Source organism: Schistocerca piceifrons, chromosome 6, assembly GCF_021461385.2.
Source record: "Schistocerca piceifrons isolate TAMUIC-IGC-003096 chromosome 6, iqSchPice1.1, whole genome shotgun sequence".
In the NCBI taxonomy this organism is placed as follows: domain Eukaryota; kingdom Metazoa; phylum Arthropoda; class Insecta; order Orthoptera; family Acrididae; genus Schistocerca; species Schistocerca piceifrons.
This window is the reverse complement of record NC_060143.1, coordinates 324,384,504-324,409,077: the sequence shown is the minus strand read 5'-3', so window position 1 is coordinate 324,409,077 and position 24,574 is coordinate 324,384,504. Positions and strand designations below refer to the sequence as shown.

Sequence of the window (24,574 nt, the reverse complement as noted above, 5' to 3'; positions counted from 1 at the left end):
AGTTCCACTCACAAAAAAACTTGAGATTAAATGACAAGAATTCTCGTCCTCTCATAGTGAGATTCATTATTTCATGTTCCATAGATTCCATCAAGAAGGAGAAACTTGAGGGATGTGAAACAAATTATGTTGAACAATAATAAAAGACAAGCAAATTATAGAAATTTGACATTCATGATGCATTAACAATAAACTATCATTACATTGCTTAATTGTATTTGTGTTCATGCCAGCTAAATTTAACCCAGTAAGTTATATGTCAATCACAGGTAGAGTGTTATCAAGTCTAGTGGCTCCAAAACTGCAACACTGTCCCCCACCTGTCATCCCACTTGCCACTGCAATCTGTCAATCACAAAGTTCCATAATGGAAATTGCAGTTGGAACAATACTTAAAGATAAATTACTGATACAGGTGCCCAGTTTCTGAATGTTGTTGCCTGAGTCGATGAAGGTAGGTAGGGGGGTAGGGAAGGATGCAAGAAGGGGGGCTGTGGAAAAGAGGCGGGTCTCTGGACAAGTGACTTCATGGCCATACAACAAGATGTAAAAAGTACAGAGGGTACCTCAAAAACAGATGAAGGATGTAGGAAGAGGGAGAGGGGGGGATGATGGGGGGAGGGGGAGGAGACAAATGTGAAAATGAAGAGGGGGGCAGGCAGGGGAGAGGGGAGGGAGGGAGGAGTTGAAAATGGAGTAGAGGAGAGCAAGGCAAAAAAGAAAGGGAGAGGGGAGGAGGAGGAGAGAGGGAGAAAGAGAGAGAGAGAGAGAGAGGGAGAGAGAGAGAATACTCACATGGTTGGGGGAAGGGGGGGGGGGGGAAGAAGAAGAGTGGTGGGAGAAGTCAGTGCATGATCTGTATGGAGGAGGAGTGGTATGGAAAAAAAAGAGAAAGCAAAAGTAAAGGTGAGGGAACAGGTTAGCAGAGGTTTAGGCCAGGGGAATTGCAAGGATGCAGGATGTGTTGGAGAGACAGTTCCTGTCAGTGTAGTTCAGAGAAACTTGTGCTAAAGGGGATATCAAAATGGTCCTTGTTTTGTGGTGTGGAGCATGCTTGGCAACTGGATCCTCAAGTCCACAGTTTACCACAGTTCAACACTGGCCTTTCATGTGAGTAGACAGTTGGTTACTTGTCATGCCCACAAAGAATGCTTTACAGTAATTGCATCAAAGGTGATATATAACATGACTGATTTCACACATGTCCTTGCCTTATATTGAGTAGGAAATGTCTATGACTGGACTGCGATGGGGATGGGTACACGAGACAGGTCTTGCACCTTGGGCGACCACAAGGGTATGACCCAAGGGGGTGCAGGAATGGAAGCAGTATTAGAATAATGATGAACAAGAATATTCTTTTAGTTGGGTAGGTGGTGGAACATTACTTTGGAGGATGTGGGTAGAATTTTGGGCAGGATAGCCCTCACCTCAGGGCACAACGCAAGGTAGTTGAAGCCCCAGTAAAGGACTTGGTTGAGCTTTTCAAGGCCAGGGTGATACTAAGTGATTAAAGGAGTACTAGTTACTGACTGGTTAATGGGTTTAATGGAAGGAAAAGTGATACTATGAAAAAAAGTTGTACCTCCAAAGTTGTATTAAGTGTCTGATGTTTCCTCTTATCACTAATGCAATATTTATTTGATTACATTGGTATTTTTCAAAGCAAATAGTTGGCTACATTTTTAAATGTGTTTTACACTAGCATTATTCACAAAGGCAACACAATCAGATATATCACACAGCCTAAAATTGAGCAAAACAAATGTGTGCATATCCCCCTCCCCAAACACACACACACACACACACACACACACACACACACACACACACACACACACACTTTCTCTTTCTCTCTCTGTCTACCAATACTTTTTGGTCTCTTTTTATTTAGTCATTAGTACTACTCCTATTTGGTGGGAGGTGATTTATCCTTATATAAATATTCCATCCTGAATTTTCCATCAATGTATTAAAAATACATACAAAATATTTACACACTTCACTTTACACAGTAAAAATTGTGTGTTTAAAGATGTATGTTATAATTACAAAATATTCTGTATCCACTTAATGGTTGAAGACCAAGTAGCCAATTTTTAGAATGAATCTATTAAATAAGAAAGAAAGAGTAGTATAGCACTTCTGTTTCATGTCAGTTATTGATGACAAACAACTGAGAGCCTTTGCCAATGTAACATTCTGGGGACTAAAACCTGAGATGACTATGACCTGGTTGTGAAGTAAGAGTTCATACCAACACAGGCCATTGTGTGAAAGCATCTACAATGCCACATTTCAGTTAATTACTATAATTAAACAATCATCAGGTTATTATTGTACTTCATACATTAAGAGGATAGGACTGACTACTTCTCATCAAATGAATGTGAAGCAAGAAATTAAGTGAAATGATACTTATGACAGTTCTTACACTGGGAAATCATTTCTTTATATTAACCCAAATTATACATAACAGTAGCAAATAATGTATCAAAATATGTCCAACAAAAATATAATTTATCATAAGGTTTATTGTGCAGTTTTTTGTCTGACTTACCTATGGCAATGCTTCACAGGTGAAAACATTCAAAGTCCAAGTTGCTGATGGTTTCCATGCTCATGTAAGGTTTCACTTGCCTCCGGGATTGCGAGAATATGAAGACATGATATTTCCATTGGTACTGCATGTGTAAGTAGCACTTCTTATGAATATGTTTCTTCATTTTATTTACAAGTGTGACTGCATGAATTATCTGTTTGGGAAAGATTTCAAATGTAGGGGGTGACCGATTATATGAAAATGTATACAACACTAGATAACTAGTAATGCCAACTGACATAAAATGTGGCTTCAGTGCCCCTCTAGTTTTTCTTTGTTCCTGAAGGTTGCCATATTGAAGTAAAGCTGTGTCTTATTAAACATAAATTTGAATAAAGTGGGAATGAATTGTAATATTGTAGAGATACATGGGAATGGCAATGTACAGAGCTATAAAACAGGACCGCTGTTAGGATCAGCCATGAGTAAATTAACTGTCAAGTTTCAGTTCATAGACTGAAGATTGGGAAACTAGGGTTCATCTAGAGCAAAATGTTGGACACATATTTGGTTTATGGCAGATCACATAATGTTGCATCACCCTTTGTGCCCAAGATCTATAATGCACACTTGTATGATGGCAATTGACTGACAATCCTTACAGTGGAAGAAATTCAAGAGTAGGTGGCTGTGTTCGAGCACTGGGTTTCAGCCTCTCTTCATCATCAGACATCATGAGCATGACACCACAATATGCACACTCACTCCCAGTACAGTCACCTGCACTAAACAGATACACTTAACACACAATTCTCACACATTGTGAAGAAAACGTGACTAGGTCATCAGGGTCTCCCAGCCAATAACGCCATATGGCTTCACTTACTTTCAAAATGTTGTGAATGTGAGTGAATTATGCACTAGTTTGAGTGACAGAGGAAAGTAGATCTTTTCAGATGAAAGTTGAACACAAGTCCATGAGTTCATTCAGCTGTTACCAGGGATGACGTATTTCAATGTTCAGCTACTTGTACTACCAAATACGATAAGAAGGGTGCAGTCATCACAAAATAAATTACCTTATTTCATAATGCAGTTGTCAGTGCAAATGTAGATGTAAGCACCTTCAACAACTCACTTATGTGGGATATTAACTTTAGTATTCTGTCTGTGAATGTTTAGGAGATAACACTTGATGCAGAGCATATACATAAGAATGGTGTGTTCTCAAACTTATTTAAAGTACCTGAATTCATAGTCTCATTGTGACAAAAATTATTAAAATCTTCTCAAACTTCCACCTGTATTGTGGTTCAGCTTGTTACTGGTTCATCCTCAAACTGAAGTAGGCAACACAGATGTGGTGCTTAAATCAATGCCCTACTTGGGAATATATTGAGCACTACTGATGTAATTCATTCACAAGTCACATTCCATTAAATCTGTAATAGAGGCAAGCCATGTTTAGCTACCTCTGTAACACATACTAACAATAGATTATAATTATTGTTGAGTCACTGTAGAAAGATACCTAATAGTTGCAATGGGCTGGGCAAAGCAGCTCCTGATGACAACTGCAACCAATCACATCATACAATTTTGTATATGCCTCTATGGCAACACCTCAGTGTTGCTGGAACTCTATAGGCAGCTACTGTTTTCTCCTACAACCATTTGCACTTTGCATTGCCGGCTGACAGGGATCAACTTACACCAACTCAACTGTTATGGCAATCACAGACACTGATAATTAGGGGTATTACATTGCTGGCCATTAAAATTCCACCACTGAGAAGAAGGCATGCAACAAACATAAAAATGACATGAGGTGTACTGTAAGCTTGGATATGGAAATGGTTAGAATTTCAGCACAATCACACAGAGTAGGTAGCAGAAAAGCTATTTGAATTCTGTATATAAAGAAAGATTATGCTGTGGGTTTGTCGTTCATAAATCACATTTTAATATCAGTTCTTTGTTAGAAGATCATGTTATGTCTTGTGTAAGAAGTAGGAATGTCTCCCAACACATGTTGTAATTTGACAGTGACAATACAGTGGCCTTTCTAGCCCTTTCACTTTATGTTTTTTTTCCAAATTATGTTTCAAAAAATATTTTTATAAATAAAAAACATCTTATAATGAATGATATTACGTACAGACATATAAAGATCGCTTTTAAAACTCAAAATAATGAGTTACAAAATTTTGAAGGTCACCAATAATAAAATCCCAAGTGTAATTGTGCCCTGGACTTTGATTAAAATATTCTGTAACTTGAAGTCAAGTTTTAGTTTCTGTGTATCTATGAAGTCTAACCATGTATTTCACAACAGTTTGCTGTGAACATAAATCTTGGAGAAGCTGGCTTGAGCACTGTGGCTGTACACTGATCAACCAAATATTATGACCACCAACCTACTATTGATATGAACCCATCCAGGCAATAGCAGCATCATGTGGTGAGGAATGACTGCTATTCAGACACATTCATGGTGCATTTAATATCAGTGAGCATGCTGTCCGTGTGCAGAATGGGGAAGGCGTGCAATCTATCCAAGTTTGATTGAGGGCAGGTTGTGATGGCCTGGAAGGTCAGCATGAGCATTTTGGAAACTGTATGACTTGTCGGGTCTTTGGCGAGTGCTGTGGTAAGTGTCTGCAACTCATGGTGAAACTAAGGTGAAACCACACCCAGACATCATGGGGTTGGGCAGCCACTCCTCATTAAGACATTGGATGTCGTAGGCTGGGCAGACTGGTAAAACAGGACAGATGGTGAACTGTGGTGAAACTAACATCAGACTTAGATGATTTTAATGCTAGGCAGGATAAGAGTGCGCATGAACACACAGTACACCGAAGATTCCTAATTGTGGGCCTCTACAACCAATGACCCATGCACGTGCTAATGTTAACACCACAATATCACTAACTATGACTGAAATGGGCAAGTGACAATCAGAATTGGTCATTGGCACAGTGTCAGAGCTTTGCATGGTCTGAGTAATCCCAATACCTACTTCATGATACCAATAGGAGGGCATGAAACTGTCATCCTCCAGGGGAACAGCTCCTTGACACTTGTACTGCGGGCAGAGACAAGCTGGTCACAGCTCCATTATGTTCTGGGGAACACCCACATGGGCATCCATGGGTCCAGTGGAGCTCATGCAAGGCACCATGATGGCCAAGGAGTATCATACACTGGTTGCAGACCACGTACACCTCTTCATGATGATCATGTTTCCCCAATAGCAATGGCATTTTTCATAAGATAATGCACAATGTCACAAGACTAGGAGAGTGGTGGAGCGGTTTGAATAACACTGCGGCAAGTTGCTATTGATGTGCTGGCCTTCCAGCTCACCATATCTGAGCCTAATCGAACACATCTGAGATGTGACTGAATGTGATCTCAGAGCTCAGCACCCACTCCCCAGAATTTATGGGAATTATGGGACTTTTGTGATGCAGATGTGGTGCCAGCTCCGACCAGCAACCTAAAACGGCTTCATTGCTTCCATGCCATGATGTGTTGCTGTTGTTATCCATGCCAAATGTGGACATACTGACTATTAGGTAGGTGATCATAATGTTCTGGCAGATCAGTGCACCAAGCGAGGTCGCGCAGTGGTTAGCACACTGGACTCGCATTCAGGAGGATGACGGTTCAATCCCACATCCGGCCATCCTGATTTAGGTTTTCCACGATTTCCCTAAATGACTCCAGACAAATGATGGGATGGTTCCTTTGAAAGGGCATGGCCGACTTCCTTCCCCATCCTTCCTTAATCCGATGAGACCGATGACCTCACTGTTTGGTCTCTTCCCCCCCCCCCCCCCCCCCCCAAACAATCCAAATCAAATCCAAATCCAGAACAGTGCATTTATCTCATGCTACTGGCAAGCAATTGTCACTCAACAGACAAACTGTCATCACTTTCAGTCTCTAAGGAAATAACATTAAATTCTTCTTCACTTTCTGAGCTGCTGAGCTCAATTTCAAACTCAGGATCACTACAACCATCCTTTTTTGAAAGCATTGCCTGAATAACAATACAGGAGAGTATCTGAAAGTGTGCATTTTGCTGGAAAGTATCCAGATCAGCACACAGTAAAGACGATATCTAGTAGGAATCACCTCAACTAAAGTCCACCCCCGGTAGCTGAGTGGTCAGCGCAACAGAATGCCAATCCTAAGGGCCCGGGTTCGATTCCCAGCTGGGTCAGACATTTTCTCTGCTCAGAGACTGAGTGTTGTGTTGTCCTAATCATCATCATTTCATCCCCATCAAAGTGCAAGTCGCCGAAGTGGCGTCAAATCGAAAGACCTGCACCCGGTGAACAGTCAACCGACAGGAGACCCTAGTCACATGACATTTATTTTTACCTCAACTATAGCCCAATAGCCAGCCTACAAATGTAGTGCTAGATGCTAACTAATAGCCAAACATGTAACTATCATTGCTGAAATGGATATGAGCAGGGTGTATTTTATTGAAAGTCTGTTCTTAAGTTACCCGCATACACTCAGGATTTTAAATTTCTGTCAGAATAATAAAAATGAGATGACTCAGCGTTTTATGTTAAGGGGCCAGATTATGGTTTATCATTCCACAATACAGCTGCTCACATTGGTTGGGTCCCACGGCTAACATCTGAATATGCCATCAATGTCTCTGTGCCACTAGCAGTCAAGAGGACAGAGGTGCAGCATCAAACAGCCACGTCACATACCTTGAGTACGCAAATGGGTTTGTTTGCAGCAAAACAAGGATCCACATAGACAGTACACTGATGTCTGGAACACCACAAACTGTCAACAAAGTGACATTGCTACAGCTTCCCTCAACACACAGCAGAGAGTGCTGCACTGACAGTTGTGAGTGACAAGAACACTGGACACCACATCATTTTTCAGATGAGTCCTGGTTCCAAAAATAGCATAATGATAGATATATCCCTGTGCAGAGGCTCTTGGGAGATTGAAGGCTGCCGGACTGTATTTGCCTGAGTGCAATTAGATACACAATGTGATCACCTCTGGCTCACATAACTGCTAATATGGACAGCAGGCATTATACACTGATGACCCAAGACATAATGACACCCTGCTTAACAGCTTACTCATCCATCCTTGGAACAAATGCATCACTGATTCTGTGTATCAGGGGTCTGACTTTATTGGTAGGTTTATGGAGGTATGTGGCATTAGATGTCTATGCGCAGGCCACTTAATTTGCATAAATAATGGGCCGATGAATTGCATATGTGGTGATGGTGCCTGACAGCAACCCAGACGTTTGTAGGATTTACATCAGGCAAATTTGTTCATTGAGACATCAACATGAGTTCACCACAATGCTCCTCAAACCACTGTAGCACAGTTCTGGCACCAAGACATGGACAATTATACTGCTGAAAGGTGACATTGCTGTTGGGAAAGACATCAAGCATGAAGAGATGCAGATGGTTCGCAACAGTCAATGTGTCTTCAATTATTACCACAGATCCCATGCAAGTGCAGGAGAAGGTCTCCCACAGCATAATACTGCTCCCACCAGCCTGTGTCCATGGGGGCTGCATGTTTCAAGCTGGTGCTCTCCTCAGTGATGGTATTTGTAGAGACCTTCATCCTGTTGTTGTTGTGGTCTTCAGTCCTGAGACTGGTTTGATGCAGCTCTCCATGCTACTCTATCCTGTGCAAGCTTCTTGATCTCCCAGTACTTACTGCAACCTACATCCTTCTGAATCTGCTTAGTGCATTCATCTCTTGGTCTCCCTCTATGATTTTTACCCTCCACGCTGCACGCCAATGATAAATTTGTGATCCCTTGATGCCTCAGAACATGTCCTACCAACTGGTCCCTTCTTCTTGTCAAGTTGTGCCACAAACTCCTCTTCTCCCCAATTCTATTCAATACCTCCTCATTAGTTATGTGATCTACCCATCTAATCTTCAGCATCCTTCTGTAGCACCACATTTCGAAAGCTACTATTCTCTTCTTGTCCAAACTATTTATCATCCATGTTTCACTTCCATACATGGCTACACTCCATACAAATACTTTCAGAAATAACTTCTTGACACTTAAATCTATACTCGATGTTAACAAATTTCTCTTCTTCAGAAACGCTTTCCTTGCCATTGCCAATCTACGTTTTATATCCTCTCTACTTTGACCATCATCAGTTATTTTGCTCCCCAAATAGCAAAACTCATTTACTACTTTAAGTGTCTCATTTCCTAATCTAATTCCCTCAGCATCACTCGACTTAATTTGACTACATTCCATTATCCTCATTTTGCGTTTGTTGATGTTCATCTTATATCCTCCTTTCAAGACAATGTCCATTCCATTCAGCTGCTCTTCCAGGTCCTTTGCTGCCTCTAACAGAATTACAATGTCATCGGAAAATCTCAAAGTTTTTATTTCTTCTCCATGGATTTTAAAACCTACTCCAAATTTTTCTTTTGTTTCCTTTACTGCTTGCTCAAGATACAGATTGAATAACATCGGGGAGAGGTTACAACCCTGTCTCACTCCCTTCTCAACCACTGCTTCCCTTTCATGCCCCTCGACTCTTATAACTGCCATCTGGTTTCTGTACAAATTGTAAATAGCCTTTTGCTCCCTGTATTTTACCCCTGTCACCTTTAGAATTTGAAAGAGAGTATTCCAGTCAACATTGTCAAAAGCTTTCTCTAAGTCTACAAATGCTAGAAACATAGGTTTGCCTTTCCTTAATCATTCTTCTAAGATAAGTCGTAGAGCCAGTATTTCCTCACGTCCTCCGACATTTCTACAGAATCCAAACTGATCTTCCCCGAGGTCGGCTTCTACCAGTTTTTCCATTTTTCTGTAAAGAATTCACGTTAGCATTTTGCAGCTGTGACTTATTAAACTGATAGCTCGGTAATTTTCACATCTGTCGACACCTGCTTTCTTTGGGATTGGAATTATTATATTCTTCTTGAAGTCTGAGGGTATTTCGCCTGTCTCATACATCTTGCTCAACAGATGGTAGAGTTTTGTCAGGACTGTCTCTCCTAAGGCCGTCAGTAGTTCTAATGGAATGTTGTCTACTCCCGAGACCTTGTTTCGACTCAGGTCTTTCAGTGCTCTGTCAAACTCTTCACACAGTATTGTATCTCCTATTTCATCTTCATCTACATCCTCTTCCATTTCCATAATATTGTCCTCAAGTACATCGCCCTTGTATAGACCCTCTATATACTCCTTCCACCTTTCTGCTTTCCCTTCTTTGCTTAGAACTGGGTTTACATCTGAGCTCTTGATATTCATACAAGTGGTTCTCTTCTCTCCAAAGGTCTCTTTAATTTTCCTGTAGGCAGTATCTATCTTACCCCTAGTAAGATAAGCCTCTACAGCCTTACATTTGTCCTCTAGCCATCCCTGCTTAGCCATTTTGCACTTCCTGTCGATCTCTATTTTTGAGATATTTGTATTCCTTTTTGCCTGCTTCATTTACTGCGTTTACTACCTTCAACCAAGGTGTAGCAAAAATGTGATTCACCTCAAAATCCAATATGTTTCCATTGATTGGCAGTTGAATCCCAATGGTCCCATGCGCATTGCAATCATAACTGATGAAGTTGTTGGGTCAACATGAGAACATGTAGGGATGGTCTACTGTGGAGCTCAGTAGTCAGCAATGTACCAAGAACAGTGTGCTCTGAAACACTTGTGCATCCATCAGCATTATACCCTTTCAGCAGATCATCATCTATTCTCCCTTCTAGAGTAGCAGAAGAGTTGTGAATGTCCAACCATTTAGCACATGGTGGTAGTTTCATTGCCCTTCTACCTCTTCCCGCAGGTTCTCATGAGAGTAGCACGTGAACATTCAACCAGCTTCACCATTTCTGAGGTACTCACTCATGGGCTTTGTATAATAATAATCTGCCCTGTGTCAAAATCACTTATCTCAATGGATATCCCCATTTGCAGCCCATATCTTCACTAAGGTGATCCCCCCTTCCATGTTTGCTGTGCTTACATATTTTTGTTACCACATCACGTGCCCACAATGCCACCAGGTGGCGTCCATCACAGTGGGCAGTGGCCATAATGCTTTGGTTTATCAGTGTATTCCTGATGTAAGCAAGCAGCTTTGCTATATCTTTGAGGCTCTGTGACATCATACTTCAACAAGATACCATAAGAATGCATATTGCCCATGCTAACTATCTTGATGTGGAGGGCATTCAACTATGCCCTGGGTATCACATCCTACAGATCCCTCACCCATTGAAAACATGTGGTCATATGTTGCAAAGAAGCTATTGCATCATCACACCAGCCACTATTATCGGCAACCTCTGACATCAGGGTGATGTACCCATAGCTGTCATTGCCAATTTATCTTTGAAAATCTCTCATACAATAAATAAATACAAAAATATACTTGCACCCTGAGTCTCTTTTATTTATTGTTATTACAATAAACAGCTGCATTGTCCCCAATCAACTATGATGGTCTAGATGTATAGGTTTGTTTAATCTGTGGGAGAATGTAACAGAGATACTGAAGGAACTGAACTGGAAGACTCTTGAAGAAAGACGTAAACTATCCCAAGAAAGTCTATTAACAAAGTTTCAAGAACCACCTTTAAATGATTACCCTAGGAATATACTACAACCTCCTACATATCACTCATATAGGGATTGTGAGGATAAGATTAGAATAATTACTGAACACACAGAGGCATTCAAACAATCATTCTTCCGATGCTCCATACATGAATGGGACAGGAAGAAACTCCAATAGCTGGTACAATTGGAGGTGGCCTCTGCCATGCACCTTGCAGTGGTTTGCAGATTATAGATGTAGATGTGTATCCATGGGCATGTGCATTTGGAAGTCTGTGTGTTCCATTAGAGTAAGAGCAAGAGCTCAAAAGCTAGTATAAATATTGTTTTATTTTGGGTGTTTCTATGCACTACACACAAGTCAGATATGGGTGAGTTGTTGCTTTTCCTTCATTTTACTTAGGTATCCACCCAAGATATATTTCTCATGCTGGAGGAGATAAAAAAATCAGTGAATAGCTTTATACATCAAACATGGATTCTCAGCTCAAAAACTTTAACTGAAGCATGAAAACATCATTTGAATAAAACATCATGTAAATCATGGTAGTTTGAAACTAAGCTTAACACAAAAGTAGTGATTATTGTTTTTCATCATTCAGTAGTGGCATTATTAATTAATGAATTCATTTAGTCTTCTACTAATAACTAAACTTTTAGAGCTGCTGAGTAGTGTTCCATGTTAAATTAAAGGGAGTAATTTACGAAGTATTTGTTTAAAAATTGATACTGATACTTTAAATAAGAAGATCTTAACAGGTTAAGAGTGAGAAAGATGAGGAGAAACATGAAGTGAGAAAGGCAATAAGTACTCGAAAAAGTTTTGCACCATCTGCATATCGACAAATTTGTAACATAAAGAATTACTTTATTGTGAAATAAAAACAAAACAATAAACAACATAATGGCATTCTCTTTGAAAGTGCACATCAAATCAAAAACCTACTGCTGTGTAACATTCAGTACTGTATTACACTGCCCCCACACATTGTAATCTGCTTGGATCCTTCTTGACATGCTGCCCATGAGGTGACTGACTGATATCTGCTCAAGCCTTTCAGTTGAATCTTTGCCTTGTGGAGGAAGGATTGCACACAGCTGTTATGGAGTGCTCATACATTATCATCTTTAAACACAAATCCATCACTGATATACTGACTCTAGGTCTAGACAATGGGTTTGAACACCCTGTCTCAAAACTACGCAGCCCTCAAATTGCCTTTCATAGCAATGAGAGGTGTCCACAGTTCATACATAGTACCAGTCCAGAATGTGATTGACCAATCTTAATGCCAAACCCGTGGACTGCATGCCTGAGACATGCATGGGTACCTACCTACGTGCCTCCACACTCTCCTACAACACTTAGACAAATCCTGAACTTGATGGCGAAGAAAACCTGACACCATCAATCCAGGTTCCATTCACAGTGTTCCTTTACCCACCACCTTTGGGCACCATGATGCTGTCAGGTTTATACCATTCTAGATAATGCTTATAATGCATGCCTAGAAGTCAGAGTGATCAAGTGGAGATGGTTGAATACTGCATAGATCCACACAGCCATCTCAGTTACCTTCACAGTGTCAACTCTCAGTTCTGACACAATTTGTAGCTTGTTGTCATAAGCTTGTGTTATTGAGTGTAGGTGATATTATGATGCAGACCTCCAGGTTTTATGTCTTGACTGTTGAATAGTGTCACTATGGTGTAGACCAATTCAGCATGCAACTTCCTGTGCTGACAAGCTTTCTTCCCATAAAGTAACAACGCAGGCACAGTCTAAGCTTGAAATGAGCCTGAGCAGTGTACACAACCCAGCTTGTCCCATTCGTGCTTGGATACACAGTGCACTCTGTTGCACTGGAATGCAGGTTTATTTTAGTACAGTTCCACAGGTGAATGTATATAGTGATTCCCTGCACTCAAATGAGTATTAAGAAAGTGGTTCCAAATAAAAAAAAAGTAAATTATGCAAGTCACAATGGTGGTGAAAGCTGTTTCTGAACAGTGCTTTTCTTAAAACTCTTGTATATATTTCTTACCATTCCCAGAATTATATTTATGCCCCAAGAGCTTGAGACTTATTATCAATGTCCTCTCTTTGTATATTCATAACATGGAAATTCAGATTACACTGTAGTTTCAACTAGCTTTCTCCCCATGGCTCCGCATAGGTGCATGTAGGTTGCGTATAATGTGAACATCTCTTGGTCCACCTCCTCCCAACTCCCAGCTCATCTCCTCTTCCTTCCCTTCTTTCTGTCCATTTCTCCAGCCTCTCTCTCTGTCCATCTCTGCCTCTCCCTCCCTGTACATCCACTTCTGCCCCTTCTCTCCCTAATCATCCCCTCCTGTCTCCCCCCTCCACCCTCTCTCCATCTTCTCCTCTACCCTCCTCAACCTCCCTCATGCATGCCCATCTGCACATGTAGCCCCAGCAACAGAGGTCAATAAAGCAGGCTGACACTATTACTACTACATGCCTCTTGTGCAGCACACCCTATATGTCAAGGGCTTGGAAATTCTTTTTCCTGTGACATGTAGGCTGCCATGCAGAGCTGGCTGAAAAAGCAGACCAATATTACTCCAACACAACACACCTATTGTGCTTGGAAGTCTACACACTGGGGACTGAAAAACGATTTCTTGCATGTTGGTAATGCAAGTTAATACTATTCCCACATAACACACCTATTATAAAGGGCAGCCTATGTAACTATTTGAGCTAAAGCACTATAACACCCCCCCCCCCCTCCCCCCCCCCTATATCCCATCACAATGGTGGCCCTCTCAGGGCAAAGACTTTGTGTGCCATATTCGGTCCATTGCAGTCCAAAGGACTGAAGGAGTCACCAGACATACGTACATATTCTCAGCTTTACATATACTAAGATCTATACTGAAGAACCAAAGAAATTGGTACACCTTGTCACAAACCCACTCTACTGTGCAGGAAAAGTTATCTCCATAAGGACACCATTACAGTGTGGCTAATGGCTGTATAGTACTTTAGTAGAGCTGGCCATGATGTCTCCTTTGTTGATGCTGCTGAGTCTGCGTTGTCCATGTGGCTTCTCGTTGTCTAGGTGATGATTCCTTGGCTGTTCTGGGTCCAAGAAAAGGAGCGGGTTTTTTAATTATCACTGGACTATCAAAATCATGACGCAGTATTCCACGGTTTCTTTGTATCAAAAACACACTTTTATTGTCAAAACTAGATACACAACTACTCTCAACTGCGGCCAACACTCAAGTGTCCGAAAACCCGTTGTAGACCAAAGATCACGGTCATAAGCTACAAAGAACATACAATTCCAATATCGATTATTGATCGCAACACCTAACTTAGTATTATCTTAAGCAAAAGCTTTTTTAACATGACTTTAGTGTATAATATAACAAAATGATGTCTATTTGTCAGTTCCATTACAATAGCCCCCCAAGAATTTTGTAAGTATGAAAATGTGAACAAAATTCTGACACCAGAATAATGGAACTGCCAAGAATATGATTTTAAATAAATTAAAATTTTTAATAGGACTGTTTTCTTTGAATTATGCTAACACTGAAATTGTTACACTAAGTAAAGGAACACATACAATTTTTAACCTTAGAGTAAATGAAATACAAAAGAAGATTCATAATTTTCACTTAGCAGAGTCCATAATGTTGTAGCACTTCACATGAAACCATTGAAAGACTGTAACTTTTAACTGCAGGCCTGTTTTATTTTCTTTTGTTGCCCACTTTTCACACTACTCACAGTCTGTCCCGCATTGTCCATCTGCACATAGGTGACTTCCATTAAAAGGTCTGATTGCTGCTTTTCCTGCAGTGCGTCTGTTTCCAAAGCTTAGCTGTTTGTATTGCTTCATTGACTATAATGCCATGTTATCTAAAAATCACATACAGAGATCACCTTTTGGTTACATAATGTTTATATGTAAGTACATGGTTAGGATACATAGTTAACCTTCTGGTAATGTTTATCTAGTGGGAGAAGTTTACAGAATCTGTCTGAGTAATACTACAAAGGTATGAACTGGTCCAAAACAGATCCTTTAAAAAATAATAAATTCAATAAACATGTAATACAAATGCAACAACATATTGGGTGTAAAATGTCTTATCACAGACTACAACACTTACTTCAAGGATAACAAAATTAAATTGTTTTCAAAAGTAAAGTTACAGGAAGTTTGTTACAAGGGTTCATATTCACAGTAAAGGTGCAAAGGTAGAATCATGGATGAAAGTTTTGGAATGGTATGTATCTATCAAAATTAAAAAATATTATTGGCTATGCTTTTGCAGTGGTTGAGAAAGAAATGTACAGTAATTCATGTGGTTTACTAAAAATTATTGTCTCCTACTAGAGTTGGACATATCAAGCACTTAAGTGTGTAGTAATTAGGACTCTGCCTTTAATATTAAAAAAATTAAAAAACTTAATTGTTGCAAGACAGATTTAGTGCTGATCAGTGGCTTGCATTATAAATGATGTCTCAACAAGTGTGGTGTGAGAAAGTTATACAAGCTAAAATTACACAAATTATCAAATATCAATCAAATTGCATAAACATACAGAAATATCAAGAACTAACATGGCAAGCATATTACACAGAAAATTCATTGCAAACACTTCATACAGTGAATACATATTAAACAAATAACAAACATTTTAAAGGGCACAAAACTGTATCAAAATCAGACAATTTTTTACATACAAAATTTCCAGTGAAAAACTTCCATTGAGTCAACTTTTCACTTTCTCAGACTAGTCTTATCCCTTTTGTTTATACAATTTCAACGAGACAATATTCCTTAGACCGAGAACTTTCCTGGATTTAGGATACACCAACCGGTATGCATTCGGGTGTGGATGCTCTACAATCTTGAATGGACCCATGTATATATCAAAGAATTTCTTTATTTCAGAAGTTATAATTTTTGATTTCTCATGTGATTTTACTAAAACATAATCTCCAACTTTAAACTTGGTTGCTTTGATCTTGCCATCATGTCATATTTTTCTCATTTCCCCCTGTTTTATCATGGTTTCTTTGACTATTGCTTCACGTTCACGCATAGTCATCATTGTGCATGGTGGAAATTCTACGAGTTCATTGATAATGTTGTCTGGTTTTAGATGAAACATAATTTCATGAGGCGAAAATCCTGTGGAAGTGTGCTGCAAGCTATTCATAACGTCTTCAAAGTCTCGTACATGGTCATACCATTAGGATGTTTATGACTGCAATATGTACAACCAATCTCGCGCATATACCTCTCAGCTGGGTTTGACAACGGATTATATACAGATATTTGAACATGTTTGATTCCTGATTTATCAACAAAGGCTTTCCAAACTTTTGACAAAAACTTAGAACCGTTATCCGATGAGATTGCTTTTGGTTTCCCCACGTTCAAGAAATAGTCTTTTCAACTTTTGTAACTATCTCTTTACCTGTGGCTTTTCTGACAGGATACAACTTGATTAGTTTAGAAAATATATGCACCATGACAAAAATGTAGCAGTGGCCACTCCTACTCCTTGGAAGAGGCCCATAGAAATCAACAGTGACTAAGTCTAGAGGTTGTGCAGGAATAATGTTTTGCATTTCACCTTGACGTTTTCTGTACTTACTTTGACTCGTTGGCGCTTATCACAAGTTGACAATTCTTTTCTAACTTTCTTGGCCATATTGTAGAAGTATATGTTTTCTTGTAATTTCTGCATACACTTCTGTATGCCACAATGACCATAGTTCTCATGAGTATACCTAATTAACCTCTCAGCTTCCTCCTCTGGCCAGCATAGTTTCCAATTGTCAGAGTCTTCATCAGTTCTCCTAAACAGAGTACCTTTAAACACCTTATAGTACTTGTCTAATTTTTCATAGTTCTTTTTCCCTAAACAGCTCTTTACTAATTTCCAATTTGCATCACGATTCTGGCTCCTCCTGATTTTATCACACAATGATCTAACAACTTTTTCATCTGTGACCCCTTTAATATACCTCATTTTAAACTGTTTTTCTCCATTCTGATCAAAAATTTCTGTTTCCCCTCCTACTGGTAGCCTTGATAGAGCATCCGCAACTATGTTGTCAGTGCCTTTAATATACTTAATTTCAAAGTTGAATTGTTGTAAATACAATGCCCATCTTGTAAGCCTATCATGATAGAGCTTGCATTCCTGTATATATCTTAAGTCTTTATGATCAGAGTACACTATTACCTTATGTCCAAGTAAATAGGTCCTGAATTTTGAAAATGACCACTGTATGGCTAATAGCTCTTTTTCTGTTACTGTATAGTTCTTTTCATGCTTCAGTAACATTCTGCTTGCAAATGCAATTGTAGCATGGACTGTCTCCCCATTGACTTCTTTTGCTTGAAATAATTCAGCACCTAGCCCATAATCACTGCTGTCAGTATGTAAACAGAAAGGTAAATTGAAATCTGGTCTGTGTAACAGGTTCTGGTTATTCAGTTCCTTTTTTAATATGTCGAAAGGCTCTTGACAATCTTTACTCCACATTCAAACAGTGTCCTTCTTTAACAAGTTATTGAGACAGGGTGTGCTTAAGCTTTGTTTACTTACAAATTTTCTGTAGAAGCCACATAGCCCATAAAATGATTTCAGTTGTTTTCTGTCACAGGGTATAGGAAACCCTGCAATAGCTTTAATTTTGTCTGGATCAGCCGTAATTCCTTTTTCTGATATGACATGTCCCAAAAATTTTAACTCAGGTACTGCAAATTTGCACTTTTCTAGTTTTAGTGTCATTCCCCCACTTCTAAGTTTCTCACATGCCTGTCTTAAAAGCCCAACATGCTCATTCCAATCTTGTCCAGTTACTAAAATGTCATCTACATAAATCACTAATTTGGATACAAGTTCCTGCCCAAGCACATGGTCTAAAGCTCTAATGAATTCTGCTACCGATGAGTTCAAGCCAAAAGGGACTACACAATACTGATAGCAATGACCATTGTAAAGAAAAGCAGTGTATTTCCTAGATATGGGTGCCAGGGGTACTTGGTGAAAGCCTGAGGTTAAGTCTAGACTTGACATTAATTTTATGTCCTTGAACTTGTGCAACAGCTCATCAATGTTTTCAGGGTGGTCTGTTTCCCTGTATAAGATCTTGTTTAAAGGCTTGGAGTCAAGAACTATTCTCACTCCCCCATCCATCTTTGACACAACTACCAGTGGGTTATTATAAGCACTGATACTCCTTTCAATAATGCCACACACTTCCATCTTATGTAATTCTTTCTCAACTGCTGTACGTTTTGCTATGGGCACACCATATGGTTTTATGAAAAATGGGTCATGTGGTCTTACTAGCAAAGTACATTCGCAACCCCTAACTTTCCCTGGAATGTTGCTAAAGACATCACTGTATTCCCATAACAAAGACTCTAGTTCCTGTTTTTGCTCATCATTTAGATCACTAGCTTCTGCAATCTTAGCGTTTACCAGTGTGTTGAAATCTACTTCACTTAAATCTAGCTCTGTTATGTGTTTGTCAACATATCTTTTCTCCTTTACAAGATTTATAGTGTTAAATTTATCATTACACAAAACTGTATGTGATCTGACAAACTTGGTGGAGATACACCCCCCATTTGGTGTTGTTATGATAAGTTTTTGTCCTCCCCAGTCAAATCTTGCATCTACACTCCGAATCCATGACATCCCGAGAATACAGTCCTCACTGAGGCCTGGTATAATTAGGCATTGTGATGTTACAAAATAAAAGTGATGTTGTTATTCAATGGAAAGTTGGAAATTGAGATTTAGCTTACTGTTTTATCAATCACAATTGGCATAAGAATCATGGATTGACCATTGTCATAAAATATTGCATTATGAGATGTGAATAGTTTCTACTTGCAGTTTCGCGTGGCTTGAGGCAGTCTCAACTAGCGTGCTATTGATTAAGAAATTGCGTTATCGTCTTTCTAATTACTTCATGATCGTAGATACGATCATACCCGGTTGTGAAGTTATTGTTATGACAAAACAATTTCCTAAGGGACCAGAAAGTTCTTAAGGGCGCAAAAACAACTGTAACATCACACAAAAGGGAAATTCGATATTAAAGCTGATGCAAGAAGATGATAAAACAGTTTTCTTTTTATCAATGTAACACGCACATTGGACTGCTGATCTTGGTGTCTGTAATATTAGCAAAATGCATAATTAAAATGAAAATAATACTGTGGAGATAATAGGAATGAGCACTGCTAAGTGATTCAGTATTCCCAGAACAAATATTTATTATAACTAAAACATATATCGTACCTTAAGCTTAATACAACAATGACGGTAGATTTTTATGTCCGTATCATGTCCATTGAGCGCTCTTTTATATAGCCATTGTCTTCTTTGAGTCGCTCGTGCATCGTCACGGTAAGTTATAACAGTTCTTTACACTTCACTCAAACTTAGACATAACACGTTTTTATACATTTAGTAAAAATTAGATCAGACTGCCACAAATCTGCGTCCGTCTTACTTGAGAAAAACAATACAAGTCTTTTTAGCGCTCAAGGCTTCATTTGTTCTCCAGCGAACAAAATAGTGAAGGATCGCATATCTATCCATATTTCTGTTTATATTGCCGCCCAAAGACGACGAATTACATTATTTAGAAAATTCCACCGTCACCATGCGACGCCTCATTATGCATTAATCATTATTTACAAACAAGTATTTGCCTTCTGGCTGAAAGTATTAACTACTCGTATTTGCTATTTTAATGAAGTCAAAAATAGCGAATATCACAGCATCCATGTGTAAATGTGACTCCCTCAATTGTAAAACATAACAAAGTTTGTCTTTTCACAGTTTTACTATGTTTTCCTGTACCCCCTCTTATTTTCACCCCAATGACTGGCATTTCAATGTAATCTTTCTCGCACTTCAGCTTTTTGCTTAGAATTTCAGATATTCCTGACACCTGACTCCCTGTGTCTATAAGGCACTTGCCTTCCCAGGTACCAACTTTTGCTCTAATGAATGGACTAACTATGTCATCACCTTTTTCAGGCTGAACATATTCATACAATAAATCATTTTGAATTTCACTGAAACAATGACTTTCTGACTTACAAGTACCTATATTACTGTCACCTTTATTATCTACGGTCATTACATTAACACACACATCATCAGCACTGTCGCTTGCATTGACAATTTAATTAATCCAAATATTTTCATGCATATAACATTGTTCACCACTAAGGAATTTATCCTTCAGTTGTTCATCAATAATATGTTTAGTGTTTTGCCACCAATCAGGATATAAAATTTGAGACATATTAAGAATCATTTTTCTAAAATTGCTATCATTTTTAATTTCATAACTATTTAGCCACATATTATAAAGAAATAATTCACCTTTGTTCATTGCAAATGGTAGCCTACTTGCACAGTCAGTTTTACTGTTCAGGGAATCTTTATCAACTGCCCAGGTTCCTTCATAAGATGTTGTATTACAGAGCCTATTGGTTGTGACACTGGCATTAACACCACTTAAACTGTTAATAACATCCTTGGGTACATCTACAACATGCATATCAGTTTCTCCCACAACACCTAATGCCTCCATTTCCTCTTTCAAGCAAACAAAATATTTTTCACCATCATCATGTATCATTAAATCTTCATTTTCCCAAATACTACAATCAGCAACCTCTCTCTCCCAAAAACTTAAAACATTGCTTTCACACCCAAGTGTACTTAATTCTTTGCTCGTTAAATCAGTGTCAACAATTTGCTCACCTGGTTCCTTCATCAGTGCATCAATTCCTAAATCATTTACATCATTAACCTGCTGGTCCTCTGACAAACTACAAGCTTCTGCCCATTCATAAAATTCAACTAAGTCAATTATTTTCTCTGGCTCTTTATTACAACCAATGTGTTCATTCTTAACAGGTATTGTGTTTAGAGGGTAGTACACATTCATAAGATAACTACTCATTACTTGAGACATATCTCTTGGTGCAACGTAGTCAGTGTTATTGGTCCATCTATTATTTATGCTTTTCGCCCCTACCTTGTGGACCGCCAATGGAGCGCATGCTAGTTTTTTACTTCATGACTTCCCATAGCATTTTGACTCCTGGTGTCACTATGTTCATGCCAATTCCTGTTTTCAGACTCCCTGTTATTACTTCTGTTCCAGTTGTTCCCAGATTGTCCTCTTGAATGGAAATTATAGTTTCCCCTTGAATTGAAATTATTATTATTAATATTGTGACTATTTTGTTCCCTATGATGAAAACTGTTAAAATTAGTGTTTCCCCAACTATAATCCCCACCTCTTTGTGTGTGATTGAAATAGTTTTTTGGTTTCCCCACTTTGTCTATAATCCCGTCAAGTTTGTCCACGTAGTTTAGAAATTGTTCAGTGTTGTCATCTGGTCCATACACTAGGTCCCATTGCACATCTGTTGGCAACCTTCTCTTTAAAGCATCTATCTGTGTGAGCTCATCAAAGGGTTTACTCAAATGTACTAGTTTCTTCAATTGATTTTTACAAAACTATTTCATAGTCCCCTGTGCTTCTCTATAATTTGGTCCATTCAAGAACTCGCTCTTTATCCTGGCTTGTTCAGTTTCAGACCAGAACCGTTTTAAGAACTCAATTTCAAATTCTGCATAAGACATGTCCATAGAAAAATTTTGATTGGCGCATGACAAAGATTCCCCCTCCAAAAATTTTTTAACAAACTTAATTTTGAAACTTTCACTCATATTGGGCAAAAAATTGTCTCTACAACTCTGCAGAAAGTCAACAGGATGCAAACTACACTCATTAGAAAAGTTTTTAACTGGAATGTTGGATAATAAGGTACATGTGTTCATAGAAAATTTTTTGTTAGCTACATCATTGCTAAATATTTCAAACTTCTGGTTTAACTCTGATACTGTACTTTTTAATTCACTAACGTCTGTCTTAGTTTCAACCTCGTGGAGTTTTACTGTGTTACTGACTGTTTCCACTTTATCATTCACAACATTTAGTTTTGAATCTACTCTACTTTCAAGATCTACTGCCATAGCTTTTACATTTACACAAACTGTATCTATTTGACTATTAACATTAACAAAACACTTCACATTTTTCTCTCTGTCTGTGACCAGTTCATTTTTTACAGACTGAATTTTGTTACTCAGATTAGATTTTACTTCTCCCACTTTAGATTCTACCGCCAAAATCTTTGTTTCTGCCTTGCTAAGTTTCTTGTCTATCTTTGATATATCGTTGCAAAGTTTATTACCCCAAAGTAAGATATTATCAAATTTTTTGTTCATAGCTCCTTCTAGACGCGACACTTTCTGATTTATAACCCGAAAACTGTCCGCGACCATCCGATTCATGTTTTGCAATTGATCTTCATTAGCTTGTAAGCGGGCTGCAACTGTTTGATTTAAAGCTAACGATTGTTCCATCATTTGTAACAGTGATTTAATGTCCGACGTCTCACGTTCTGATGAATTATGACTTTGATCTGCTTCTTTGACTGACTCATCTTCTGTTTTTATCGGCATGTCTACGTCCCCAAAGACTAACAAATTTTCACAATCCCGCTGATGACCACGCTGTTTAGTGCCCGAAAACCTCAAACCCCCCCCCTCGATTCAGCACCACTTTCCTCTTTCACAACGGTCATTTTCGTGAAATTTCATACACAAAATAATAAAAGGAATAAACAGCACTAAATAAATGTACTTATCTTTTCAGTCTGGGTCCTCACTCGTGTGGTTAGTCCACTTTACTGTTTTGTTTCGTCTCCCTTTACTTCCATGTATAGCACTTCTTTGTACCACGTGGTCATTAGACTTCTGCAAAACAGATTTCATCAGTCCAGTACATATAAATGTCTTAATCCCGGCTGAGAGCCCCCAGTTGTCACGAACCCACTCTACTGTGCAGGAAAAGTTATCTCCATAAAGACACCGTTACGCTGTGGCTAATGGCTGTATAGTACTTTAGTAGAGCTGGCCATGATGTCTCCTTTGTTGATGCTGCTGAGTCTGCGTTGTCCATGTGGCTTCTCATTGTCTAGGCGATGATTCCTTTGCTGCTCTGGGTCCAAGAAAAGGTCCGGGTTTTTTAATTATCACTGGACTATCAAAATCATGACGCAGTATTCCACGGTTTCTTTGTATCAAAAACACACTTTTATTGTCAAAACTAGATACACAACTACTCTCAACCGCGGCCAACACTCAAGTGTCCGAAAACCCGTTGTAGACCAAAGATCATGGTCATAAGCTACAAAGAACATACAATTCCAATATCGATTATTGATCGCAACACCTAACTTAGTATTATCTTAAGCAAAAGCTTTTTTAACATGACTTTAGTGTATAATATAACAAAATGATGTCTATTTGTCTGTACCATTACAACCTGCCCAATATTCTATAGGGCCCCCACCATCACGCAGAAGTGCCACAACATGCACAGCATGGGCTCAGCTGAGGTCTGTAGTAGTGCTGGAGGGATTTGACACCCTGAATCCTGCAGGGCTGTCCATAAATCCAAAAGAGAATGAGACGATGGAGATCTCTTCTGAACAGCATGTTGCAAGGCATCACAGATATGCTCAATAACATTGATGTCTGTAGAGTTTGGTGGGCAGTGAAAGTGTTTAAACTCAGAAGAGTCTTCCTTGAGCCAGTCTGCAGATCTCTTCTGAACAGCATGTTGCAAGGCATCACAGATATGCTCAATAACATTGATGTCTGTAGAGTTTGGTGGGCAGTGAAAGTGTTTAAACTCAGAAGAGTCTTCCTTGAGCCAGTCTGCAGCAATTCCGGACATGGGGGGTGTTGCATAGTCCTGCTGAAATTTCCCAAATCTGTCAGAAAGCACAATGGACATGAATGGATGCAGGTGACCAGACAGAATGCTTACATACGTGTCACCTGCCAGAATCATATCTAGATGTATCATGGGTCCCATATCACTCCAACTGCACACACCCCACACCATTACTGAGCCATCATCAGTTTGACCAGTCCCCTGCTAACATGCACAGTCCATGAATTCATAAGGTTGTGTCCATACCTGCACATGTCCATCACTTGATACAATCTGAAACAAGACTCATCTCACTATGCAACATGTTTCCAGTCGTCATAGTCCAATGTTGATGTTGATGGGCCCACGCAAGGCATAGAGCTTCATGTTGCGCAGTCATCCAGGGCACATGAGTGGGTCTTCAGCTCCAAAAGCCCATATCAATGATGTTTCATTGAATGGTTTGCACACTGACACTTGTCGATAGCCTAGCATTGAAATCTGCAGCAATTTGCTGAAGGGTTGCACTTCTGTCACGTTGAATGTCATCTTTGGTTCCGTTCTTGCAGGATCTTTTCT

At 39.2% G+C, this 24,574-nt stretch overlaps 1 protein-coding gene across 1 annotated transcript in view; it reads left to right on the top strand.

Moving 5' to 3' along the window:
* Nucleotides 1-24,574, top strand: part of LOC124802913 (prolyl endopeptidase FAP-like) — a 760,857-nt gene that overhangs the window by 696,337 nt on the left and 39,946 nt on the right. Inside the window, exon 12 of the mRNA XM_047263983.1 lies at nucleotides 2,580-2,692. Coding sequence (XP_047119939.1) covers nucleotides 2,580-2,692 — 113 coding nt within the window. The remainder of the gene's footprint in view (nucleotides 1-2,579; nucleotides 2,693-24,574) is intronic.